The 23060-nt window shown below is 44.7% G+C and overlaps 1 protein-coding gene across 6 annotated transcripts in view; it reads left to right on the plus strand.

Moving 5' to 3' along the window:
* The window catches only part of LOC116710278 (plasma membrane calcium-transporting ATPase 1-like), a 66889-nt gene extending 46477 nt beyond the window's left edge, over positions 1-20412 (plus strand). For 3 of the 6 annotated variants that reach the window (XM_032549246.1, XM_032549244.1, XM_032549245.1), the window contains 11 exons: positions 129-366; positions 1429-1608; positions 2824-2911; positions 2989-3095; positions 4831-5022; positions 6867-7080; positions 7153-7364; positions 7863-7970; positions 9084-9266; positions 12512-12719; positions 15406-15524. In XM_032549246.1, the coding sequence (XP_032405137.1) occupies positions 129-366; positions 1429-1608; positions 2824-2911; positions 2989-3095; positions 4831-5022; positions 6867-7080; positions 7153-7364; positions 7863-7970; positions 9084-9266; positions 12512-12719; positions 15406-15410 (1735 nt within the window). In that variant the 3' untranslated portion in view covers positions 15411-15524. Of the gene's footprint in view, positions 1-128; positions 367-1428; positions 1609-2823; positions 2912-2988; positions 3096-4830; positions 5023-6866; positions 7081-7152; positions 7365-7862; positions 7971-9083; positions 9267-12511; positions 12720-15405 lie in introns of all 6 variants that reach the window. The other 3 variants (XM_032549249.1, XM_032549248.1, XM_032549250.1) reach the window with 2 other exon arrangements.
* Positions 20413-23060: the final 2648 nt, after the last annotated feature.

Consider the following 23060-nt stretch of genomic DNA (forward strand, 5'->3'; position numbering starts at 1 on the left):
TCGACGGCTGTTGGCAAGAGAAACAAAACCCTCAGCAGTGGTTGGGCCGAGAACTGAATCGCTCAGCGCTCCAGCTGGACTTAGAAACCAGCATGCTGGCTGAACGTTCTCCCTCTGCTCTTCACCAGGTGCTCCCGGATCCTAGACGCTAAGGGTCAGCCCCGTGTATTCAAGACCAAAGACCGAGACGAGATGGTGAAGAAGGTGATCGAGCCTATGGCGTGCGATGGACTGCGGACCATATGCGTGGCGTATCGGGACTTCCCTGCTGAGGCCGGGGAACCCAACTGGGACAACGAGAACGACATCCTGAACGAGCTGACCTGCATCGCCGTGGTGGGCATCGAGGACCCCGTCAGACCCGAGGTACTCCCCTGGTTCAGTTCTCTTGTAAAAGCAGCAGAAGCTGCTTCTGAAGTAATGAGATTTTTCTGTCTGGCAAAAGTTAGTCGCGCCCGGACATCTTTGATCCGTTCTGGAGGCAGTTGAGGCTACTGCTATGTAGTTGCTGATATACACTTTAATACACAGCTAGATGGCTAGCTAGTTTGCTACAGTTTACATCTGCAAATTTCTCACATGCACACCTGCTGGAGGGCAAAATTATTATTCTTTCACGTCATCCATAGCCTTGCTGCCACAGTAGAACAGTCTTGTTAACTAAATGAAGTCTGGAGATGAAGGTGTTATTAATTTAGTCCAGTTCGTCACAGCAAAGGGAAAAGTAACGCAGAAATAACGATGAAGAACAACTCAAAACCTCTTGTGTTTTTTTCCTGATCTCTGCTTTGCTATGTTACACACAGACCTGTTGCCATAGCAACTGACCACCAACAACACCACAAATGTATCAGGATTCAACACCAGATTTCCCACACAAAGAACAAAACATTCAGTTGGTTACAGTTGTATGTTTTCAGGCTGTTTATTTTACAATTATTAACAAATGATTGTCTGAACACAGCGGTGGCTGATTAGCTAATTTAAACACCTGCTCTGCTGATGATCTGTTAGAGAGTTGTGTGTGGGTCGCCTTGTTTATTTGTTTTAATTTAACCTAAACACACAGAATTCTGCAGCACATCTACATTCCAAAGTTGTCAAAGTCAGGCTAGCATAACTGACATTCTTCTCTCTCTCCCTTTTTTAATTAAATCCTTTTCCTGACCTTTTTATTTAGTTGTTGTAGTGTTGACAATTTGTAGCAAAGCACTGTGTCCCTTTTACTTTTATATATCACACGTACATTTTAGATTAACATGTTATGTTGACATCTTAACAGCTAAAACCAATGCCAGTCATTGTCAGCAAGCAGTTTTCTGTCCTCCAGCATGGAGCTGCGACACCCTGCAACGTGTCTATATTTGTATATATTTATATATATTTCAGCATCACTTCCTCTAACAGCATGTTGCTCCAACCCTCTAGGTACCCGCGGCTATCTCTAAGTGCCAGCGGGCGGGAATCACCGTGCGCATGGTAACCGGGGACAACATCAACACCGCCCGCGCCATCGCCACCAAGTGCGGCATCCTGCTGCCAGGAGAGGAGTTCCTCTGTATGGAGGGCAAAGAGTTCAACACGCAGATCAGGAACGACAAGGGAGAGGTAGAAACACTCAGAGATCACTGAAGAGATTAAATGTCTATTAAAACAAAACTTTATGCGTTTATAAAAACTTATTTTATTATTTGGGGTGGGTTTATCGTCCTGAACTTTTCATTAAAGTTCTCATCCTCGATGATTGCTGCTCAAACTAAAATCTGAACGTTTTATGTGGACTCAGATATTTTTATTAATAATAAAATATTTCTGTTTTATCTGGACCAGGTGGTTGAAGATTTTCACATAGAAGTTGGAAAATAACCAGACATGAGGACATAAACAATAATTATTTCTACTGCTGTTAAAAATTTATCAAACATAATTTATTACAGACAAAATAAGTTAAATAAAAGTGCAACATGAAAGAATTGTATTGTTTTTTCTTATTTTGGAAGCATAGCAATTTTTCTCCAGTTATGAAAGCTACTGATTGAAGCTGAAGGAGCGTTTGAAGTGTGATGAGCCTGACCTGTCTGCAAAAACACAAAATCTCACCAAGTAATTTTTGTCTTGTTTCTAGTGCAAATATCTTCATATTCTTAAAATAAGAAAAACTAATTTACAAGTAACTTTTCAGCAAGAAATAGGAGCTTGTTGTAGGTCAGTAATTTTTTAATGTGTATAAAAAAAGTTTTATTTCCGCTGATGTGAAACATTTTATAACATGGAAAAATGTCTTGTCATAAGTGAAATAATCTGCCAATGGAACTAGAACTTTTTTTAGTCAATATTAAATTATTAACTTAAGACCTGTATCTTGGTGAAAAGTAAGTTTCATCGTATTTTAAGTGGACTAAGATATTTGCACTAGAAACTACAAGAAAAATACTTTGTAAGTTTTTGTGTTTTTGCAGTGCTGCAGCTGGACCTTCATAACTACGGAGCCCTCCAGGAGACATGGGGAATTTTTTTTTCTTTTGCGTTCTCTCGCAATAATGTACTGATTAGTTCATGCAGCATTATTGAATACTGTAAGCCTTCCTTACGGTGGCCATCGTACTTTCTGCTATTACATAAGGTTTTCATGAGGTCTTTCCATGCATGTTATATCTTGTTGTGAAACACCTGAAGTTTTATATATTTTCCTTCAGGATAGAAATGCACCACAAATCTATATAAACAGAAACTTTCCATAAGTAGGAAAGAAGGATAATAAACTACAACATGCCATTAAATTACCATTATTATTGTTATTTATATCCGTAATCTGGTTTTAAGGTAGAACAGGAGCGTCTGGACAAAGTCTGGCCCAAACTTCGGGTTTTGGCACGTTCATCGCCGACGGATAAACACACCCTGGTTAAAGGTGAGCTGCTCCTCCTCTTTCTCTTCATCCTCTTCCTCCTCAGGTGCTCCTCCTCACCTTCTGCTCCTCTGTGTCAGGAATCATCGACAGCACGGTGGGAGAAACCCGACAGGTGGTGGCCGTGACGGGAGACGGCACCAACGATGGCCCTGCTCTTAAGAAAGCCGACGTGGGCTTTGCCATGGTAACCGTTTCCCTCACTTCGTCTCAATCCCAGCTGGAGTTTCTCCGCTCCGGCAGCTAAAGAGGAAAATGAACGGTGTCTTGGATTCATGGAGACTGCTGGGAATTATGAATCGATAAATGTTGAGGTTGGATTCTCTCCTGCCTGCAGGGTTCCTCCTCCTTCAGATCAGATCAGAGATTCCTGGGATTCATGAGGAGTTTCCACATTCATACCAGTTTAGCTCGTAAAGCTTCACAAAGCTTTTGGTCCATCCAGGCTGGATCTGTGATGTTCTGACCCAAAGTTAGAACAACCTTTAATGCAAATTCACTCATCATTCACAAATTTTGACCAGAATTGCAATTTTTCTACAAATCTGAGCAATCAGATATATTTCAGGATGTCCTTCTTTTCTGATAAATCACTGCAACTCGGCTGAATTTTGACCAATCCCTGCAGCCCCCTTCTGATTTAACTTCCTGTTTCACGTCTCCTGAAAGGCGAACCTACAAGATGAAAGCAGGTGTGACGCTAAACCGTTTTAAAATGTGCTGCAGGATTTACTACTTCTGTTTAAACAAACACAGAGTACTGCTGTACTCTGTGTTTGAGTTCCAGGTGTTCTAGGTGTTTAATCAGTTGTTAAGATGTGGAAAGGTGATTTTCTGTGCCGTCTTTAAATGCATCACAAGCGTATACAAGCTGACGGCAGTTACACCTGTGGATCTGATGACTGAGGAGAGATTGCTGCACAGTGCGTCTGCGTCATGTTCAGCAATTAACCAGAGCAAAAAGGCTACAAAAATTTTCAGTTTTCTTCCAAACAAGCCCTGAAAGTTGATTAATGCTGTTACATTCAGATAATGTTAGCTAAATGATGATCCATTGCAGTATATAATATAAATCTAGTTAACAAGAATATTATAATGTTGACCTTACCTATTTTACATCCCTTATAACCTAATTAATACCAGGAATACTCCTGATCAGCTTTCATTTCTCTACAGAAGTTGTTCTCAGTGTTTCTTTTCACATATTTAAAATACGTTTTTATTGTCACACTAGAAGAGCAAAGAGTCAGGGAGGAGACATTAGACCAGAGGCCAGCAGCAGGACGGTGAGGCTGATGATGATGATGATGATGATGCAGGGTTTTCTCAGGTAAGGAGGGATTATAACCTGATAAGAAAAGACAAGGAAAGGGAAAGTTATGTGCAAGAATTTAATCTTTTTTTGTAAAATCATGTTATGACAAATATGAAGGCTAAAAGATTTGCAACTTTTTGAAAAAGGTGTTACAAAATCAGTAATCATAAAAAATCCTGAAGGAACTCATAACATCACTGACCAGCAGATGGCAGCGAAGGACTGCCACTATGAATCCAGCTACGTGTTTAAAATTCATCAACAGGCATCAGTGGTAAATTTTCAACAGTAGTCTCCAGGGTTCGCCCAGCCAGTCTACATATGCTTTGTGAACTTAGATAAAGCGTTGAGCCATGGGAACCCTGTGGGGGTCACCATGGGGTACCACGGACTGTCGATCTACTTTCCTACCCTCATCTGTGGTCGTGTGACTTTGAGTTGAGACCAAATGAATGAAATCACGGGTCCAAGCAATCAGAGGAAGACCTCTGCTGACCCGTCCTCTGACCAGGATGTCTTCGTTGAAGCTCCTTCCTAATTTCATCCCTTTGTGGGCTCTGTTAGCATCCTGCAGAGATGTGCAGCTCATCCTGCGTTTCACCTGCAGGGCATCGCCGGTACCGACGTGGCTAAGGAGGCGTCCGACATCATCCTGACCGACGATAACTTCACCAGCATCGTGAAGGCCGTTATGTGGGGCAGGAATGTCTACGACAGCATCTCCAAATTCCTGCAGTTCCAGCTGACCGTCAACGTGGTGGCCGTGATCGTGGCCTTCACCGGTGCCTGCATCACCCAGGTAACCGTCCGTCTCCACCCCTCCAGGCCGAATCTGAATTTGTACATGTAGTGTTCTTTTTTGTGTTTATGAAGCTATTTATTAGCTTTTCGAACTGAAGTGAAATAGATTTCTGTCCCGCACAAGCAGTTTACGTCAGCTGTCGGCAAATTACGGCGTTTACCGAAACCCACAAAATGGCAAGACCTAAAGTTGGGAGAAAACAACTTTCTGTTGAGTGTTCATTATCCAATCGATGTTTACGTAATCACAATCTTTAGGTGAATTCTGCTCCTGAAAATTAAATTAAAAATGTAATTAAGTATGAAAAAACTAAAACTACTACTATAACTAATAAAAACTAAACTACAACTAAGCAATATTTAACTAATAAAAACTGTCAAACTCTTAACACTGAATTAGACAAACAAAAACTCAACAAAATAAGACTAAACAATAATGAAAAACCCTTAACTACTCTAGTTTGAACTGATTTAATAAAAATATGTTTGTATGTCGTTTCTGTCTGGCAGCAGTAATTCCAGCCAGCTAATCAGATGCTAATCAACACATTAGTGAATTTGTCGCTTATTGATTGAATCGTGTGATTTCCGTGGAAGAGGGCTCTGACTGAAGTGTTGAAGAAGATGATAGTTTCTGGTCGTCTTCATTGTGTCAGGAAGTGATGCGACCAGGAAGCTGAACTCCTGAACCGCGGCAGAGCAGAACATCTGGAGGCTGTGTGTTAATTAAGAAGCTCACAGCTGGCACAGTGATAACTAACCGCTCTGCAGCACCGGCAGCATCAGCCAGGCCGGGATTCAGCCTGAAACCATGGCAACCCGTCACATCCGTGGTCCTGAAATAAAACAGGAACTCAGCAGGTCTGCGGGCTCGGATTCTCCCCCATCAGCAGCAGCGGCGGCGGCGCTTGGTGCGTGTTGAGCCACCGGCATGTTGACACGCATCATTAAAGTGGGTCTGTGTTGAACAATCTGGAGGTGGGGGTGTTAACGAAGTAAAATAATGTGACCAGATAGTGACAGCCTCGCCGTGAACATACACGCTCTCTGCACCGACATGGCACATGCAGTGAGTCACACTCATAAAATGATTTTATTTCTTCTTTACTGTTATTTAAAAGATAAACATCAGGTTGTTTTAACCTGAATTTCTCATCTTGGCCTGGCACAATAACTACATTTAGTCTATGACAAACTTTCCCAGAAGTTATTGCAATTTATGTTAATTTTGTTCTTTTGAGACCATTTTGAAGTTATCTAATAGTATTGGCAAAATAATAAACTTTAAATTCTAAAGAACATTTTACACTGGAGCTGGAAGACATTTTAAATATCCAAAATAAATAAACAAAACAACAAATAAAATGAATTATGAAGTGTCTGAAAACAAAATTATCCTTCAAAAAAAGACTAGTTGAGACCAAAACACCAGGCTGAAGAGTTTAGGTAGAAAGACAGAAAAGAAAAACAATAAATTATCGAAATGGAAGTTTGTTATAAGGTATAATGCTTTAAATTGGTTTATTGCTTATTACGACTGGACTAATCAAATCGTGACCTTTTACCTTTTGCCACATCACAACTCATATTTCCATTAATCAGATAGTGAAGCTACAGAAGATTTAGATGCTAATCGCTAATAAGCGAATTTATTTGTGTTGGAGAAAAGATGTGAAACGGCACCATATGGAAACATTTATTTGAGCCTAAAACTAGCAAGATGGCGAGACTTTGTTGTCGGTTACCATGGTGACAGACGTGGTTTTAACTGAAAACCCAAAGGACTGCTTTGAAAGTCGTGTTATTGTTGACCTCAGAGCTAACGGACGCTCCGCTCTGCAGGACTCCCCTCTGAAGGCCGTGCAGATGCTGTGGGTCAACCTCATCATGGACACTCTGGCGTCCCTCGCCCTGGCCACCGAACCGCCCACCGAGTCGCTGCTGCTACGCAAACCCTACGGCCGCGACAAGCCCCTCATCTCCCGGACCATGATGAAGAACATTCTGGGCCACGCCGTGTTCCAGCTCATCATCATCTTCACTCTGCTGTTTGCAGGTGAGCTTAGCTCAATGCTAGCTAATGCTAACAGCGTGCAGGTTGTAGCTACAGCTTCTGGTCGTTTCTCAGGGGAAAAGTTCTTCAACATCGACAGCGGCCGCAACGCTCCGCTGCACTCCCCGCCGTCTGAACACTACACCATCGTCTTCAACGTGTTCGTGATGATGCAGCTCTTCAATGAGATCAACGCCAGGAAGATCCACGGCGAGAGGAACGTGTTCGAGGGCGTGTACAAGAACCCCATCTTCTGCAGCGTGGTCCTGGGCACCTTCGCCCTGCAGGTACCATCATCATCATCATGATCATATTACGTCCAAAATGAGGGTCTAAACATTCTTTTTATTTAAATAAAAAAAACTTTCTTTTGTTCAACTGCTTTTAAGTTTCTATGAAGAAAAAGAGAAAATTAGATGCTCTCAATTCATTCAAACTAAACCCCAAAATATTAACAGAAAGGTGGACCTACTGAGACGGTCAAAAAGGTATAGGAAATAATCCAAAATATATTAAAGTGACTGAGAAAATCGTTCAACTAAAGTCTTTAAATAAAAACTGTTTATAGACTTATAAATAACTAGAATATCTCCAAAGCACATTCTGATGCTTTGGAAGGTGCTGAATGCTGTCTGGTAGCTGTTGTATTCTAGATCTGTTTCCAGGTGGGAAATGGAAAAGGAAGGATCTGACCCACATTCAGGTGGTGATCAGGACAAACAGCTGGTGTTGGATTCCTCTGGTGAAAGCATGAAAAACGGTCCGTTTCTTCCTCTCCTGCTCAGATCATCATCGTTCAGTTCGGAGGGAAGCCGTTCTCCTGCGCGCCGCTCACCATCGACCAGTGGCTGTGGTGCGTCTTCGTGGGAATGGGCGAGCTGCTGTGGGGACAGGTGAGTTCCACCCACACACCTGGCTGCAGGGGAGCTTTGTGCCGCTGCCATGTTGCCGTAGCAACCATCGGCATGGCAATGAGCTCCTGTTTACGAGTTGCGAGGGAGAACGAGCCGCAGCATCAGTCCCTCTGTGTGGTTTGATGGCGCTCTGGCTCAAACTGAGGTAAAGATGAAAGCTGATTGGACCGAACCAAACAGCTTTGCAATAAATCAATTAATCACACTATAAGTTAAAACAAACTCAATGATTTACATTTGCATTATTTATTGTTTCTCTCTTTTCACCATAAACTGAATGATTAAAGTCTTCAGTTTAGTGTTTTGGTCTCAACTAGACAATTTTGTTTTTATATTTCATTTTATTTGTTGTTTCTGTTGTTTTGTTTATTTTAGATAAAGTTGTGCGATCTGAACTTAAAGTTTTATTTTGAGGTACTATTGTGATAAATATTAAAGTGACAATAAGAACCATTTATTACTAATTTTTTAAGCAACTTTAGTCAGAGCTCAACAATTACTAATCTTGAAAAATATTTTTAGGACACCAGTTAGATAAAGAAGTGTGATTTGTATCACTAAACTGCACACAGTAACTGTATTAATCACATTTTCAAATTTAGGGATATTTATACTCTAATTAACAAAAAAAAAAGAGAAAATAGTAAAAGTAACAATCCTGACGATGCAGACACTTTTGGGAGTTTTAAAAATCATTAATTGGAATTTATTGTGATAGTGATAAATCTAAATTCTGTTAAGAAACACATCATGATAAATGATCAACAAAATGGTAAATGGATTTTTAAAATGTCCTGCAGTTCCAGTGTTAAATGTTCATTAAAATTTAACATTTATTGATCTTTGAGAACCTATCATTGCATTATTATGTAGTTATTATATTATCATTTATTGCAATAACTTATGGGATAATTTATCATCCAGCAACATTTATTGTGACAGGCCTGCCAACAGCAAACATGGAAACTAGAATTATTTAAACTATGGACTAAATGTTGAAACTCCTCCACTGCTGGTGGAGCCGAGCTTGACCAGTCCAAACTGGCAGGATGTTCTGGAAAGCGGGAAGTAAACTGGTTCTCCCGTCCTCAGCTGATCTCGGCCATCCCGACCCACCACCTGAAGTTCCTGAAGGAAGCGGGCCACGGCATCACCAAGGAGGAGATCCACAAGGAGGAGCTGACGGAGGACACGGACGAGATCGACCACGCAGAGATGGAGCTGCGGCGAGGCCAGATCCTCTGGTTCCGAGGGCTCAACCGGATCCAGACCCAGGTACCGCTAACCGTCCCGGTTCAAACTAGTTTTACTCCTCACATCAAAGCTCTGCTGAACTGGGCAACGTGTCGGCTTCACAGTGTCTCCTGTCTTCAGCGACAAGACCGAGGTTCTGTTAATTTCACACTCTGCTGCAGATCCGCAGCCCAGAACCTCTTCATTAAAACCTCCAATTAAAGTGGCAGGCGACCCGCTGACAGCCACAGACACTCCGGCTAAGACCAGTCAGGATTACAACTGGTTACCAGTTCAACCAGTTCTGACAGACCACAGGACCAGTTATCCTCTAGTTAGTGCAACACTTACACACATTGGCATGGAAACCAGGCTGGATACTGTGTGTGTGTGTGTGTGTGTGTGTGTGGGTGTGTGTGTGTGTGTGTGTGTGTGTGTGTGAGATCCTCCTACAGGATCAACACACACTGAGCCTCAACATGTCCAGTCGGTCCATTCTGTCCCTGCTGGCTTCATTAGCCTTGATGCTAACACCCACGTCCAGTAGCAGCAGCCAACACACACACACACACACACGCCCACACACAGTTCGTAGTTCTTCTCGGTAAACAGAAGCAGCTCAGTGTGTGAATTATCACTGCTGCTGATTCATTTCTGCATTCAATCAATTAAGATCCGTCCAATCGCATCGACACATTTAAACTCCTATTTTAGTCCCGATTGTTTTTTTTTTATTAATCATTTATTTATACAGGAAAATCTCTTGAAACTCATTTACAAGAGAGACTCTGTTACATCATCAACAAATAACATAAAAACAATAATAACAGAATCTTCTTAACGCTAATAAAAGTCAGTACACACATTGTAGCCAGTTTGTTAAACTGGTTGGTAAAACAGGATACTCAGCACCAGTCTGCTGCTGCACCAGCACGAATAACTGCTCTTATCGTGAGCTGGAGGCGGGCTCATGGGGAACAGCGACCAATCAAAAGACAGCGCACTCCAAAAACAGTAAAACCTTCGTGCTTCAACAGGAAGATGACGGATTAGCATCAGAAAACAAAACTCTCCTGGTTTATTAGTTAATGAGGCGATGGCAAGCCTTCTGTTTGCAGAAATATAGTCAAGTCATTATAGCTAAAATGTCTTCATGCTCTCTAAGCTTCTAATCATGTGGTTCTAACTGGGCTTTCGGAAAGCTAACCAGTTAGGAATCGACTACAGAACCAGAAACATTATAAAGAACAGCGCTAATGGCAGCAGCTGTAGATTATCCATCGATGGAGAGCAGTAGGAGAAAGTACCAGAGTGAGCAGAAGTGGATTATGTCCTACAGCAGCCTAACTACAGCGCTAGCCCAGGATAAGCTAAGCCTGTCTGTCTGGTCTTCCACTGAGGAGGATCTGATCGGCACCAGATCATTCGGAGCCCAACAGGTCCGAATGTTTCAGAGAGACAAGATCCAGTCGAAGCGCTCACCTGAGAAATGAGAAAGCCATTTCCTCTTGTTGTTGTGTATCAGTACGATCGTCCTGCTGGGACGGGAGGACGGCAGGACGGGGAGGCGAGCTAATTAGCTTCTTATCTCTCCGTGCTCCTCTTCGTCTCGCCCTCCTCCCTAATCCGGTGGGGCGGCGCTGCTCCGCTTGACGCCTCAGCAGTCAAACACAGAGGGGGAATAATTGGTACAAGCAGCACCTCGTCGCTGAGACTTTATCAGTCATTCCAAATGACATTTCTCCTCTTTCTGCTGCTTGCGTTCCTCTGAGCGTTCTCCATTCATCCAGCTCCGCTTCCGTCCCGCGGATGAACGCGTCTCTAAATCACAGCGGTTCCTCCGTGACTTCCTCTTCTCTCTGCCTCCATGTTTGTTTCTCCCTCATGGTTCTGTTTCTTCACGCATCAAACTCACGGTGTTCCTCAGGACTGTGGTGTTTGTCCTGGAGGGAACCAAAGCAGAACCTTATCCTGGTTTCCAGCCTGATTCATTTTCTGATTTCTTGCGAAAACATAAAACATTTTTCTTTAATGAAGAACAGATCAGATGCTCAGGTTAACAAAGTGAACCTCAAGGTTTTATCCAGCGGTGAGCATCGGTAAAATGTTAGCTATGCCAACCGCTAATCACAAACATTAGTTCCGCTAACGCTAAAGCACTAAATTCAACCATCTTAATACCCCCATGTGTTATTTTGCCCTCGACTGGATCAAATCTGCCATTACACACCTTCCTGTTCGGGTTTCTCTTCAGGAAGTGATTCTTTGGATCAGATCTTCCTCTAAAGGTTTCAGTTTTACAGAAGTTGACTTTTCCTAACTCTGCTGCTGGTTTAGCTTTGTTGACCACAATAGGCATGCAGGACATGGGTAGATTTTAAACTGTAGATAAGAAATAAACGTCATTTTCTGCTCCGCATCCTGTGAAGTAAGGAAACATTACTGATGCGTAAATAGTCTTCATCCACTTCAAAATAAGAGCATGAACGTCTAGCTACTTAAAGAATACTTAACAGTCGAGAACCAAAACCTCAACACAGATGTTGAACTTTATTTAACCGAAAGTTTACGAAACAGCCAAATTAATTATTGCTTTAAAAAATTTTCTGAAAAATTAATTTAGGGGAAACTAAGAGCGCTAAACATTTCAAAGTTAGCAAAAAGCTCAACCGTCTGCTGCAGGTTTGTCACGTCCAGGTTTAAACATCTCCAGTTCAGATTGGGAGCAGAACATCAGTATTCAAATTCTCAGCTCAATTTAGGTCTGGTCTTTGACTAGGCCACTGAACAGGGTTCAGGGTTCTGCTCCACCCCAGTCTCTGCAGCCTCTAAAAGATTTGCTACCAGGATTGTCTTGATTCTTCCCCGCCTCTGATGCAGACCAACATTAAGCAGCTTCTGAATTTGTTGTTTAAGATGCATCACAGTACAGAGAGCTGAATAAAAATGAGAACCACACTTTACAGATTATATTCAATAGTCTGAAACTCATCCATCATATCATAAAACGTCAGTGAAATTCATAGAAATGTGCGGCTCTGATGTCGGAAAAGGAGAGGGTTTGTTTTCTGCTGATGGACAGAAATCCAGCAGATCCTTTTTTAGACGTAGTTCTGGTGGATTTCTGGAGCCTGAAGGAACCTTTCCACTGACCTCTGACCTCCTAACTCTGTTCAGGTCTGCCTTTGTTTAACTCTCTGTCCTCTCTAACCCCTCTGTGGACATGTCCCCGTCCTGCTGTCCTCTCGCTCTGTCTCTGCTGTCTAACTGTGGCTGTCCTCCCCCAGATGGATGTGGTCTATACCTTCCAGACAGGCCAGGCGGCGGTGCCCGGTGCCCTGCGCCGCCAGCCGTCCGTCGTCAGCCAGCACAATGACGCCACTGCCGCCAAAACTCTCTCTAGCCCCACCCATGTAGGGCTTAGCTCCTCCTCCTCTCTCACCAACTCAGCAGGGGCTCCGGCCTCTGCTGCTGCTTCCTCCTCCGCCGCAGGCAGTGAGTGTGTGACTGGAGGCCAGCTCACACGGCGCCTCAGCCAGGCTGGACTCTGTTTAATCTGCATGAAACCGCGTCTGTCCCTGACAGGTGTCTGCATGTCCTCGTCTGATCACAAACTAGACAGGAGGCCAGGAGAGTTTTAGTTCTGATCAAAAATCTCAAAATGAGCCCCAGTCAAACCAGAACCAGCAAGGCGAAGAAGTAACGGCTCTGCAGGAGGAAAGCCACCCAGAAAGTGTTTGAGAGTACTGGAGCATCCCTACTGGGGTCAGAGGTCAGGAGCCAGGCGTAGAAGGGTCAGAGAACATGCAGACAGCCTCCTCTGCTTCATCTTCATCTCTTTCAGTTTCAGCTTGCTCTCAGCCGTTTCTTCTGCATGTTCTGGACGTTTGACCTGTGAACTCGTGTAAAGACCTGGTGAGACTTGCAGCCGTCGAATCGGAAACAGAAGAGAAGAAAGCTTCTGATTGGTCGCCCTGCAGGCTAAACGATCCATAAATCCGCTGCTCAGAGGCAGCAGCCTGGTTACCAAGATCATTTTATGGGTTTAAATCCTTCGGGCTCCGCAAGTCTCTCATGGTTTAACATCCAGCAGTGTCTAAACTTTGTGTGTGCATGTGTGTAGGGGTGCGCGTGCGTGTGTGTGAGGGTGTGTGCGCTCAGCTGCAGCTCCCCTGTGGTTCAGCTTTGAGCTGCAGGTTATTAATTATAATAGAGAGTGTGTGCTGGTGCGTATAAATCAGGGTGATCGGCAGCCGCCGCCTCATCAGAGGAAAGGTCTCCAGAGGACAGAGCGGGATTATGTTGGGCTGTGTTTTCCGAAGGCTCCCAGTGACCCTGATGGTTGACATGACTTCATGACCCGCTGAGGCCCGACCTCCTCTAACTGAGCCCTGGTTTCTGGTTCTGAGGCTGCGGTTGTCATGGTAACCCAACAGGATAAAGGCTTCAGGAGTGAAGTTTACGGTCTGACCTGTACGAGGAATCTAACGGCAGTTCAGGTGGAAGTGTGACTGTTCAGAGTTATTTCTGCTGACCCGGAAAAGAACCGGATATTAGTCAGGATTTACCTGAGCCTCCCGTCCCGGTTTGTGGTAAAATGGATGATCTTGTTCAGGATCAGGGAGTGCTGCATCCCAGAGGGAAATTTAAGCCTTGTCCACAGGAAGCCGATCTTTATGGAAACAAATATCTTCTCTTCATTGTTTTCTGTTCCAGAGAAGTTTTCATCCACATTAACTCGCACAAATCCTCTCTGAGCGTTGTTTTAACATCCCAGAACTATAGGGGGCATCGTAGAGCAATGCTAAGACATGTGTCAGCCAATCAGATTGCTTCAAAATGAACTCCACTTCCTGTTAGGAATTAAACGTGGCGATCATCAGTATGGACAGGTATGCAGGCTGAACTACTTTTAAATTGCATATTAGAACATAAAGTTAATAAAACACAAGAGGATGTTGATTGGGAAAGTAAGTTTGACAGATAGCCAGTGGATATCGGTGCATTATTTATCATAGGCTGTAATGTGTGGGATCCTAAATTTCTTATTGTGTTTACTTAAAAAGAGTTTTCTCAAATCTCCATTTTGATCAGAGTTTTTATAAATAATTGTTTTTACTGATATTAAACTGAGTTTTCATGTGGATGAAAGGCCAAAGTGCACGAAGATGTATTAGTTTTCCCAGATAATGGCTACATGTGGACAAAGCCTTAAACTGCAGGAAGTCTGAAAACCCAGTCCAGAACTGGTCAAAGTGACTTTGTTCTGTTTTTTCTGGTTTGGACCACCTAATCTCTAACGGGGAGTCTTTATGTGGAATTCATGCAGAAGTCTGTAGTTTTTAAAATGAAAGCGCTGCATCACTGCGGAGCAGTGAGGAACTGTGGTGGCGTGTTGGAAAACAGTATGGGCTCTAAATGTGAGGAACAGAAGGGGGGTTTTAATGCTCTCCTGGTTGGAATAGTGCATGCTGGGATCAAGGGTGTGAACTAACCTACTGCATCAGAATGGAGTGTTGTAATGTTTTTGTAATTTCAGCTTTTTATTCCTTCTTTTCCACAAGTAAAGATAAACACATTTCTGGGAATGAAGCTTCAATATTCTATTAAGGCCCTTCAGTGATTATTATTATTATTAGCCAAACTGATCAGAAAGTAGGTCATGCCATCAGTTTAACCTTCATGAATGAATCTTTATGAGTGTAGATGGAGCGTTTGCTTAGTGTTGCATGAGATTAGGTGACACTTTGACTCAGTTGTTGCTGTGATGTTGTAGTAGTGGTTGTGCCGGTTTAGCAGCCGTGATGGAGATTGGGTCGTTTATGTGGAAGGCAGGCTGGAGCATCCTTGTGGTGTGATGGGGTGTTAGAAATAACTGTATGATGCCTAGATGTGTGTGTGTGTGTGTGTGTGTGTGTGTGTCCATATTTAGCTGCCTCCAACATCATGACGAGCATTTTTGGTCCTCTTGTGTTTAAGAATCTTTCTCGGTTTTCCTCCAAAGTTTGCAGTCATCGTTCCTTCGTTGTAATTGTTGTGATCTGTGATTTTGCATCTCCCTGCCCAGATCCGGATGCACCCCCACACCTCATGAATGTCCCATCAGCCCCGCTGCCTGTTAAAATCAGTGTGATTGCTGTTCATCTTCCTGCTCCTGACGTCTTCTCTCTGTTTGTTTCAGATTAAGGTGGTGAACGCGTTCCGTAGTTCCATCTTCGAGGTGGAGAGTCCACATTCCCGTAGCTCCATCCATAATTTCATGGCCCATCCTGAGTTTTTGCCGCATTCTGAGGAGGAGGCGCCTCGGTTCAGCATCATTGAGGAGAACAGCGACGCGATCGAGGAACTTCACTGATCCTCGGCGAAGGAGAAGCACCTGGCAGCAAGGAGCTCCTCCTCCTTCCCCTTCTCTTCATCACATCCACCAGCTGGGTTGTTGCTCTGAGGAGGGGCATCATGACTCACCCTCTCATCAGCACACATCCTCGCCCCACGCTGTCTCCATCCTGACTGTGATGTTGTTCAGTTTGTTCCTCCATCGCCTCCATCCCATCAGCTGGGGGCGGAGCCTCCTCACCAGGAATACCTGCTTCTCGTTTAGACTCCCTCAGTTCACTTATAGAAATCTTCCTCCCCTTTTCACCTCTGCATGCTGCAGTGCATCATGGGAAGGCAGTTTGTTCTCTTCCCAACACGGCAGCATGCAGAGACGACCCGCTCTCCGACCTCGTCCCGTCTGAGCCGGGTTCTGTTTCCCCCTGCCCCGGTTTATTTGCAGCGTCTGTCTTAACCTGATGCATGTTTTGATTTCCTGTTGAGTCTCATGATGGCCGCGAGTCCAGCTGTTTGGACGCGTCTCTGTTCAGAGCTCCATGATCTTCCTGTCTGTCCCACGTTGGAGAACCTGAAGGAAACATCCGGCAGATCTTTTGCTGTTTCGCCACGACATGGTTGGCTCTGTTGATCACTACCGTCGCATTAAACACTAACCGCTTCGTTTCGTTCCCCTCCCCTCTGACGCCGCACGGCGGAGACGCCGGCGCCGGTCGGCCCATCTGAGCTGCACCGGGTCAGGTTCAACTTAAAGGGGTATTATTATGTATTTTCCAGGCACAAAGTGCCATTTTATAACACAATCAAGTAACTATTGTACCTTCAGTTCTAAAAATGCTGTATATATTAAACATGACCTAAAATAAATTTCTTTACAATTTAACGCTTTGAAATTGGGACTCTGTCACCTTTAGAAGCTCCTGCTCTTTCTGACACTTTCTGCTTGGAGACTGCAGCTCAGTTAAACTACACATTTCTTCACCCAGAGTGGTTTCCATGCAGATTAAAGGATTTCTCAAACATGCATGAAAGAATCAAGGCAACACTCCAGGTAGGTTTTTGATACCTGGAGTGTTGCCTCCAGGTGTTGCCTCCTGGAGGAATAACATCATAACCTGATGTACAGCTCAAAATTTTGCATAATACCCCCCCTTTAAAAATCACAGAAAAAAATCAGAACTCATTTCAAACACCAGCGTGTTTAGCGTTTGCCCCGACTCAAACGTAGAGCCCACTTTTCCTGCTGTGCATGATGGAGGCCTGGCTGGAGCTCCACCTCTCCATCACAGAGGCCCCGCCCCCTCAGGCAGCTGAACGAAGCTTCCTCTGCTCCCGTCATCAAACACTAAGGAGTTTAAACATTCAGAAGGAGCTGACTGCAGTACTGATCCGTTGGTTGGATCAATGCAGGAAGTTCCCTTAAAGTGGAGCCATGAACAGAGTCAGAATGAGGCTGCAGACACTGACTGGCAGAGCGCAAAGCATTTAAAGCCAGTAATGGACAGTAGGCTCAGTGTCTGCAGCTACAAGCTCCTGGGTCCCTCGTTGTCAGGCCTTCCTGGATTGCCCATATCATTTGTCGCCAGGAGCTCTTGGAGCTCTTGGATCGGCCAGAAAGTCCTGGGTTTTCCGCCAGGTGCTCCTGCGTCTTCGACCAACGGGCAGTTCTAGAGCTCCTGGGTCGCTCACCGCTGGGCGTTCCCTGATCGCTCGCCACTGGGCGGTCTTGGGTCATTCGTCATCCGGCGTTCCTAGATCGCTTGTCGCCAGGCGTCCCTGGGTTTTCCGATACCAGGTGCTCTTGGGTTGTTCGCCATCAGGCACTATCAGATCGATTGCCACTGGGCGTTCCTAGATGGTTCTCCGCCAGGCTCTCCCAGATCGCTCCTCGCTGAGCGCTCCTGGAGCTCCTGAGTCGTCTGCCGTCGTTCCTCATTTGTCTGATTTTCGATGAGCTGTCAGTGACATCACACGGCCAGCAGCGGAGCCGGCGTCTGCTCATCATCATCACCGTTACCCCGGCGACACCGCTCTGCCCTGCTGTGTTGGACAGGCGTTAGTGTGGAGGCCACGCTGAGGTTTATAGGAGACTGATGATGTCACCAGTCGGCCTGTAGAGTTGAATCCACTGTGTCCCCGCCGCTTCCCGCAGCGGCGCGTCCGATCCCTTCAAACAGCCGTCGGCCTCTCCTGACGGAGCCGATGTGCTACTACTGCCATATTTTCCATGACTTGGTTAATCTTTTCCCCTCGACGAGCTTTTTCTAAGTACTCAGAGCCATATTTTCTAGAATGTTGTTTTCCGTCATTATTCCAGAGGCCCCACCCTGCCCTCCAAACACGACCAAAAAGCGAGGAGAAACTCTTCAGTTGTCACTGCCGAACCGTGTTTGAAGGACCTCTCCGATGTTTACATGAGAAGCGGTTTGACCCCCTCATCTGTTCCTCTCCTCAATCTTACTGTTTACCTGAGTAGGAAACCTTTCTTGCATGGTGTTCATATAAAATTCAATGTTTTGTTCATTTTTTACAATTCTTCTGTATTTTTATATTGAGTACTTTTTAATATTTTGCAGATGTATGAATCTGTGTACAGGCTGAGGAGTTTGGTGAGCGTTCAGAACCTGAATGATAGGAATCTGCCGTGGACTCTGTTTTTACAGCTCCCAATGTTTCTGCCACGTGTGGCGTCCGAGTCACCTGACGTTAGGGCTCCCAAACCTGCAGTGACTTGTTTACTTCCTGTTGGCTGTTCACTTCCCATCAGCCCCTCTGGCTCCAGTTTGGTTTCTTTGTTGTAACGGTTCTGACTTGGTTTGAGTCCAACATTAAACAGGAATGTATCGTTATTCCTCCAACTTCTGGGTTTGTTTGTTCACTGGATCATGTTGTGTCCGGCTCCAGGCTCCGCCCCTCATCCAGAGCTCGGCGCCGGTTGGGTTAGTCATCCGTTTACTGCCTCTGTGGGACTCTGGGTCAGAACCGGGCCTACGATAACCAACTCCTGAGGTTAGTGTTCAGACCCAACCACATTTCAGCCTCGTCTCAAACACTCAGTTTGGTCTCTGATCCGTTTCTACACGGAGACGATTACCCAAGTCCAGACGGACCTGAGAACAGAATTCCAGAAAAAACCTGAGCTTAGTGCCGGTAGAACCGGGTTGGGCCAGAGGTTCTTCCAGAACCCAGACTTATCCATCCTGTAGATTCTGACTGCAGCAGTTAGAGCCGAGTCGTTTTCCGGTCCGGCGCCTGGTTCTGGAGCCTGGAACGGGACACAAGGTGCCGCTGCGCTCCGTCTGACTTTCAGGATACTGTGGAGAGGGTGGGACTGTCTAAGCTCTCTGACATCACTTCCTCTTCCTGCTGAACTCCTGCCCCTGACCAGCAGGTGGCGCGTGTGTAAATAATGTCCCATACCGAATGAGGCGAACCAGGAAGTGGGAGAGCGGCCAATCAGCCAATTATCACCCAGCATAGCTTTAAGAATGTTCTGCCAAAGTCGTTTCCATCCTCTCTCACCTCCCTCCCTCGGCCTGGTTCAGGATTGTCCCTCTGCTCTTGCCGTAGCCTCAGTGGCTCCGCGGGGCGTCCGGCTGCTTGGACCTCATCCCGGACGCCCCTGCAGCAGCAGAACTTTGTTTTCCATCATGAAGGAGCTTCTTCCGTTACGACCCTGCTCATCGTCTGCAAAACGAACTGGAACATCACAGCTGGAAGCCACATTTACATTCCGAGTGTATTTATCTCCGATATGTACGAATATATATCAGATTTAAATATGAAGGCAGAAATCCGGTTCTCTGTTTGAACTTTGTTGCAAAAAAGACTGAAAGTTTTAGTTTCTGTAATTACTATGATAGCCAGTTATAGGCGTTGGTGTTATTTTTGTATAAACATGATATCATCTATGTGGCATGCATGACATATATACAGACTTTGGTGGTTTAAAGCAATATGTCCGACCTGGTGCGATTGGTTCCGTCGTGTTCTGTGTAGCCAGAAAAAACCCAACAAAACCCAGAAAAAAGAATCAGCAGCTGTTCAGTATCCGTGTTCAATGTTCTGTGTTCTGCATGTTTTAGTACGGAATGACACATCCCAACTGTTGACTCCACTCACACTCACACACACACACACACCCACACACACACACACACACACAGTCAGTCTCCGTTACACTGAGAGGAGAAAACACTGAGCAAACCTGGAATCTCATCTTTCTGTTCCCATCATCCCCCATCACAGCACTCAGGTTCACAGACTGTCCCTGAACTCATCGCTCACTCTCACCAATCGCATCAATTGATCCGAAAAACTAAACCTCCGATATCTGGATCAGAATCCAAACTTTCCCATCAGCATTTTGTCCTCTCCAAAAATTAAAATCTGACGTCAGAAATTCAGTTTCTGAAAAATTATCTGCTGCTTTACGTATGAACACGTCTTCGAGATTTGTCCAAAGCATTTTTTTTTCTCTCTGGTTGTTGGATGGTTCCATCCGACCCGGTTCAGGTGTCACACCAGATTCTGAGGCGCCCCCGGATCCGGTGTGACACCAGATTAACAGGAACCAGTCTGAAGCTGTAAAACATGAGACATCTGGACTGTCTGGAACATTTTGGAGGGTTTTTTTTTTTTTTTTTTGCGTGAATGTTTTTACCTCTGCAGCTTCCGACTGACGCTGAGAGGGAAAACTGAAATATTCCAAGGAATCCATTTCAGTTCAAATTTAAGAGGCCAATGAAATTATTATTATTATTAGAAATATTGTTATTAAAGTAAACAAAAGCTGATGCAGTCAGAAATGTTTGAAAAATGTTTTTCAGAATAAAAGCCTGTATTTACTGCTTGATATCGACTCAGATTGTATTTCATTTAAAACTCATCTGGTTCACAGCAGCAGCTTCAGATCTGCAGCGCCACCACCTGGCTGCTGCAGACACCTCAGTGTTGGCGCTCAGTTCTGGTTCTGAGCCTCGGTTTAGATTTGGACCAAAACGTCCTGTGCTTCCCCACGGGTGTGTGTGTGTGTGTGTGTGTGTGTGTGTGTGTGTGTGTGTGTGAGACTCTCATCCCGTCCGTTTGTCTCTCGTCCTCCTGTTTGCTTCGATCTATGCAACAGAATAGTCCCGTTCTCCACCTGCTTCCTCCTCCTCTTCCTCCCTGTCCGCTCGTCTCATTATTTCTGTGACCTTCGGTTCTCCGTGCAGACAGAAGCACGACACACACACACGCTGATGGATGCGCGTGTGTGCACACACTCCTGGTTTTTCTTTACTCTTTTGTAAGATATGATCATGTGGAATGCCCTGGTCTTAGTGTCATGTCGTTTGAACAAAAGATGATAATCAAGCAACTGAGAACAAGTTGTTACATAAATATATATATATATATAATATATATATAAATATATACAAATCTATATACATAAAAAATAAAGCCATTGAAATTTGAAATAAAACTGTGGGTTTGTGGTTCTTTTAAAGATCAAACTGAGTTTTTAGTTTGTTTGTGATGAATAAATGCCGGCTCACCCAGTTCTCCAGAACCGTGGTTTGGATCTGCAGGTTTTGCAGCTCAGTACCTGACGGCTGAATCAGGTCAGGGATAAATGTTCCTGCCATCCATCCCTCCATCTGCTCCTCTTTCCCTTCCTGCGTTACTAGTCGGGCCCATTAGATTTGATTTAATTCAGGCTTAATGAAGTTTCTTCAAACGTTGCATTTTTACTGGACTCTGTTTGCTTCCCACTTTATTCTCTTCTAATTAAAATAATTCTTACGGTTCAGAGCTGAAGCTTCACTGTTACAAACTGCTTTTATTCTCCGATGTAAAAACGTTGGTTAATATCCTGGATATTTAGCTTCTCTAAGCAGGTTTTGGTTAAAACTGAAAACATTTTCTGTATGGAAGGTCATTAGTGTGACTGTCTCAAGAAGATAGAGCAATCGGAAGGTTGAAGGTTCAATTCCAGCTTCATCCTGTCATGTAAGTTCAGGCGTTGGGAATACTCACAAGCCCCTGACTGCGCCTTTGCAAAAGTTCTGTTGTTTCTGACAATGAACCCAACAGCAGTTGGACTTCACAGCCCCTTGGGCAGCAACGTTGTTACCTGGGGGGCTATGAGTGGAAAGGATGGCTGAGCATTGGTTTGTTGTTGGACATCTATGAAAAGCACTGAATGTCCACAGCAAACACCATAAGGTGGTTCATAATTGTTCTTAGCTGATTGATGTAGCAGTCATATCAGACCTGCAGGGTTATGTCCTGGTGAAGGCAGAGTGTACAATCTCCTCCTGGTGGAGAGTTAAACATGGTGGCAGGAGAAGCTGCCAGACAGACCGGATGAATCCAACGGCTGGTCAGGGTGAACTGGGAATGTCTGCTGCAGAATTGGTCTCTTTCCTGAAGGGAGATTGGAAAAATGGAATCTATATGGACCATGCTCATGACTTGTCACTGTGGATGCAGCTTCCAGAAGCTGAAGATTTTTAATGCCTTTTGTGGTTAAAACCACAGGATTTGCTAGTTGACACCAGTGGTGATGGAAGCCGTGAGGCTGAAAGAGGCTTTAAGGGCTTGATAAGTACCAGGAGGCTGGAAACACTGTGCCTTCTGCTGGGGAACAAAAACTAGGACCTGGGAGGAATTCGGACAGAGACTTTGAAAAGAGACTTTCAGTTGGCATCAAGGAACTTCTGGAAAACAATTCAGCAACTCAGAAGGAAGAAACTGGGCTCATCCCAGTGTGTGAAGAGGGGAACTGCAGACCCAAACTGAGGATATCGTTGGGTAGTGAAAGAAGCACTTTAAGGAGCTCCTCAATCCGGTCACAATGTCTTCCATAGCCTGAAGACGCGTGAGAATGACATCCATCCATTATCCTACACACTTATCCCTAGAGGGGTTATGAAGGATGCAACACTGTCCGGTTTGTAAGAAAAGGTCTTTGAAGTTGAATCCACCCTGTAATCTGGTTCTGAAGAGTTTGAATCATTCCTACTGCAGAGAAACCAAAATGTTTCAGAGGGTCTCTGCAGTCTGGACTTTGAGAAACTCAAACTGTTCTGTCTGAACCATCAGCAGCCAGTTTGTTCTGTCTGCAGATTCAACCACAGATTCAGGCCCATCGATGAAGCTGCTCAGCAACACAGGAAGAAACTTCAGGAAACTCTGAAACCTTTAAAGAAGAAACTGGAGCTGAAGAAGGAAGTTAAAGAGAAGTTTGATCAGACAGCAGAACACATGAAGGTCCAGGCCCGACACACAGAGAGGCAGATTGTTGAGCAGTTTAAGAAGCTTCATCAGTTTCTAGCAGAGGAAGAGGAGGCCAGGCTGGCTGCACTGAGGGAGGAAGAGGAGCAGAAGAGAGGGATGATGGAGGAGAAGATGGAGGCTCTGAGCAGAGAGATAGCAGCTCTTTCAGACACAGTCAGAGCCACAGAGGAGGAGCTGAGAGCTGCAGACGTCTCAGGGCTTTAACTCAGGGAACCACAGCAT

The sequence above is a fragment of the Xiphophorus hellerii genome, chromosome 20 (genome assembly GCF_003331165.1).
Source record: "Xiphophorus hellerii strain 12219 chromosome 20, Xiphophorus_hellerii-4.1, whole genome shotgun sequence".
Taxonomy (NCBI): domain Eukaryota; kingdom Metazoa; phylum Chordata; class Actinopteri; order Cyprinodontiformes; family Poeciliidae; genus Xiphophorus; species Xiphophorus hellerii.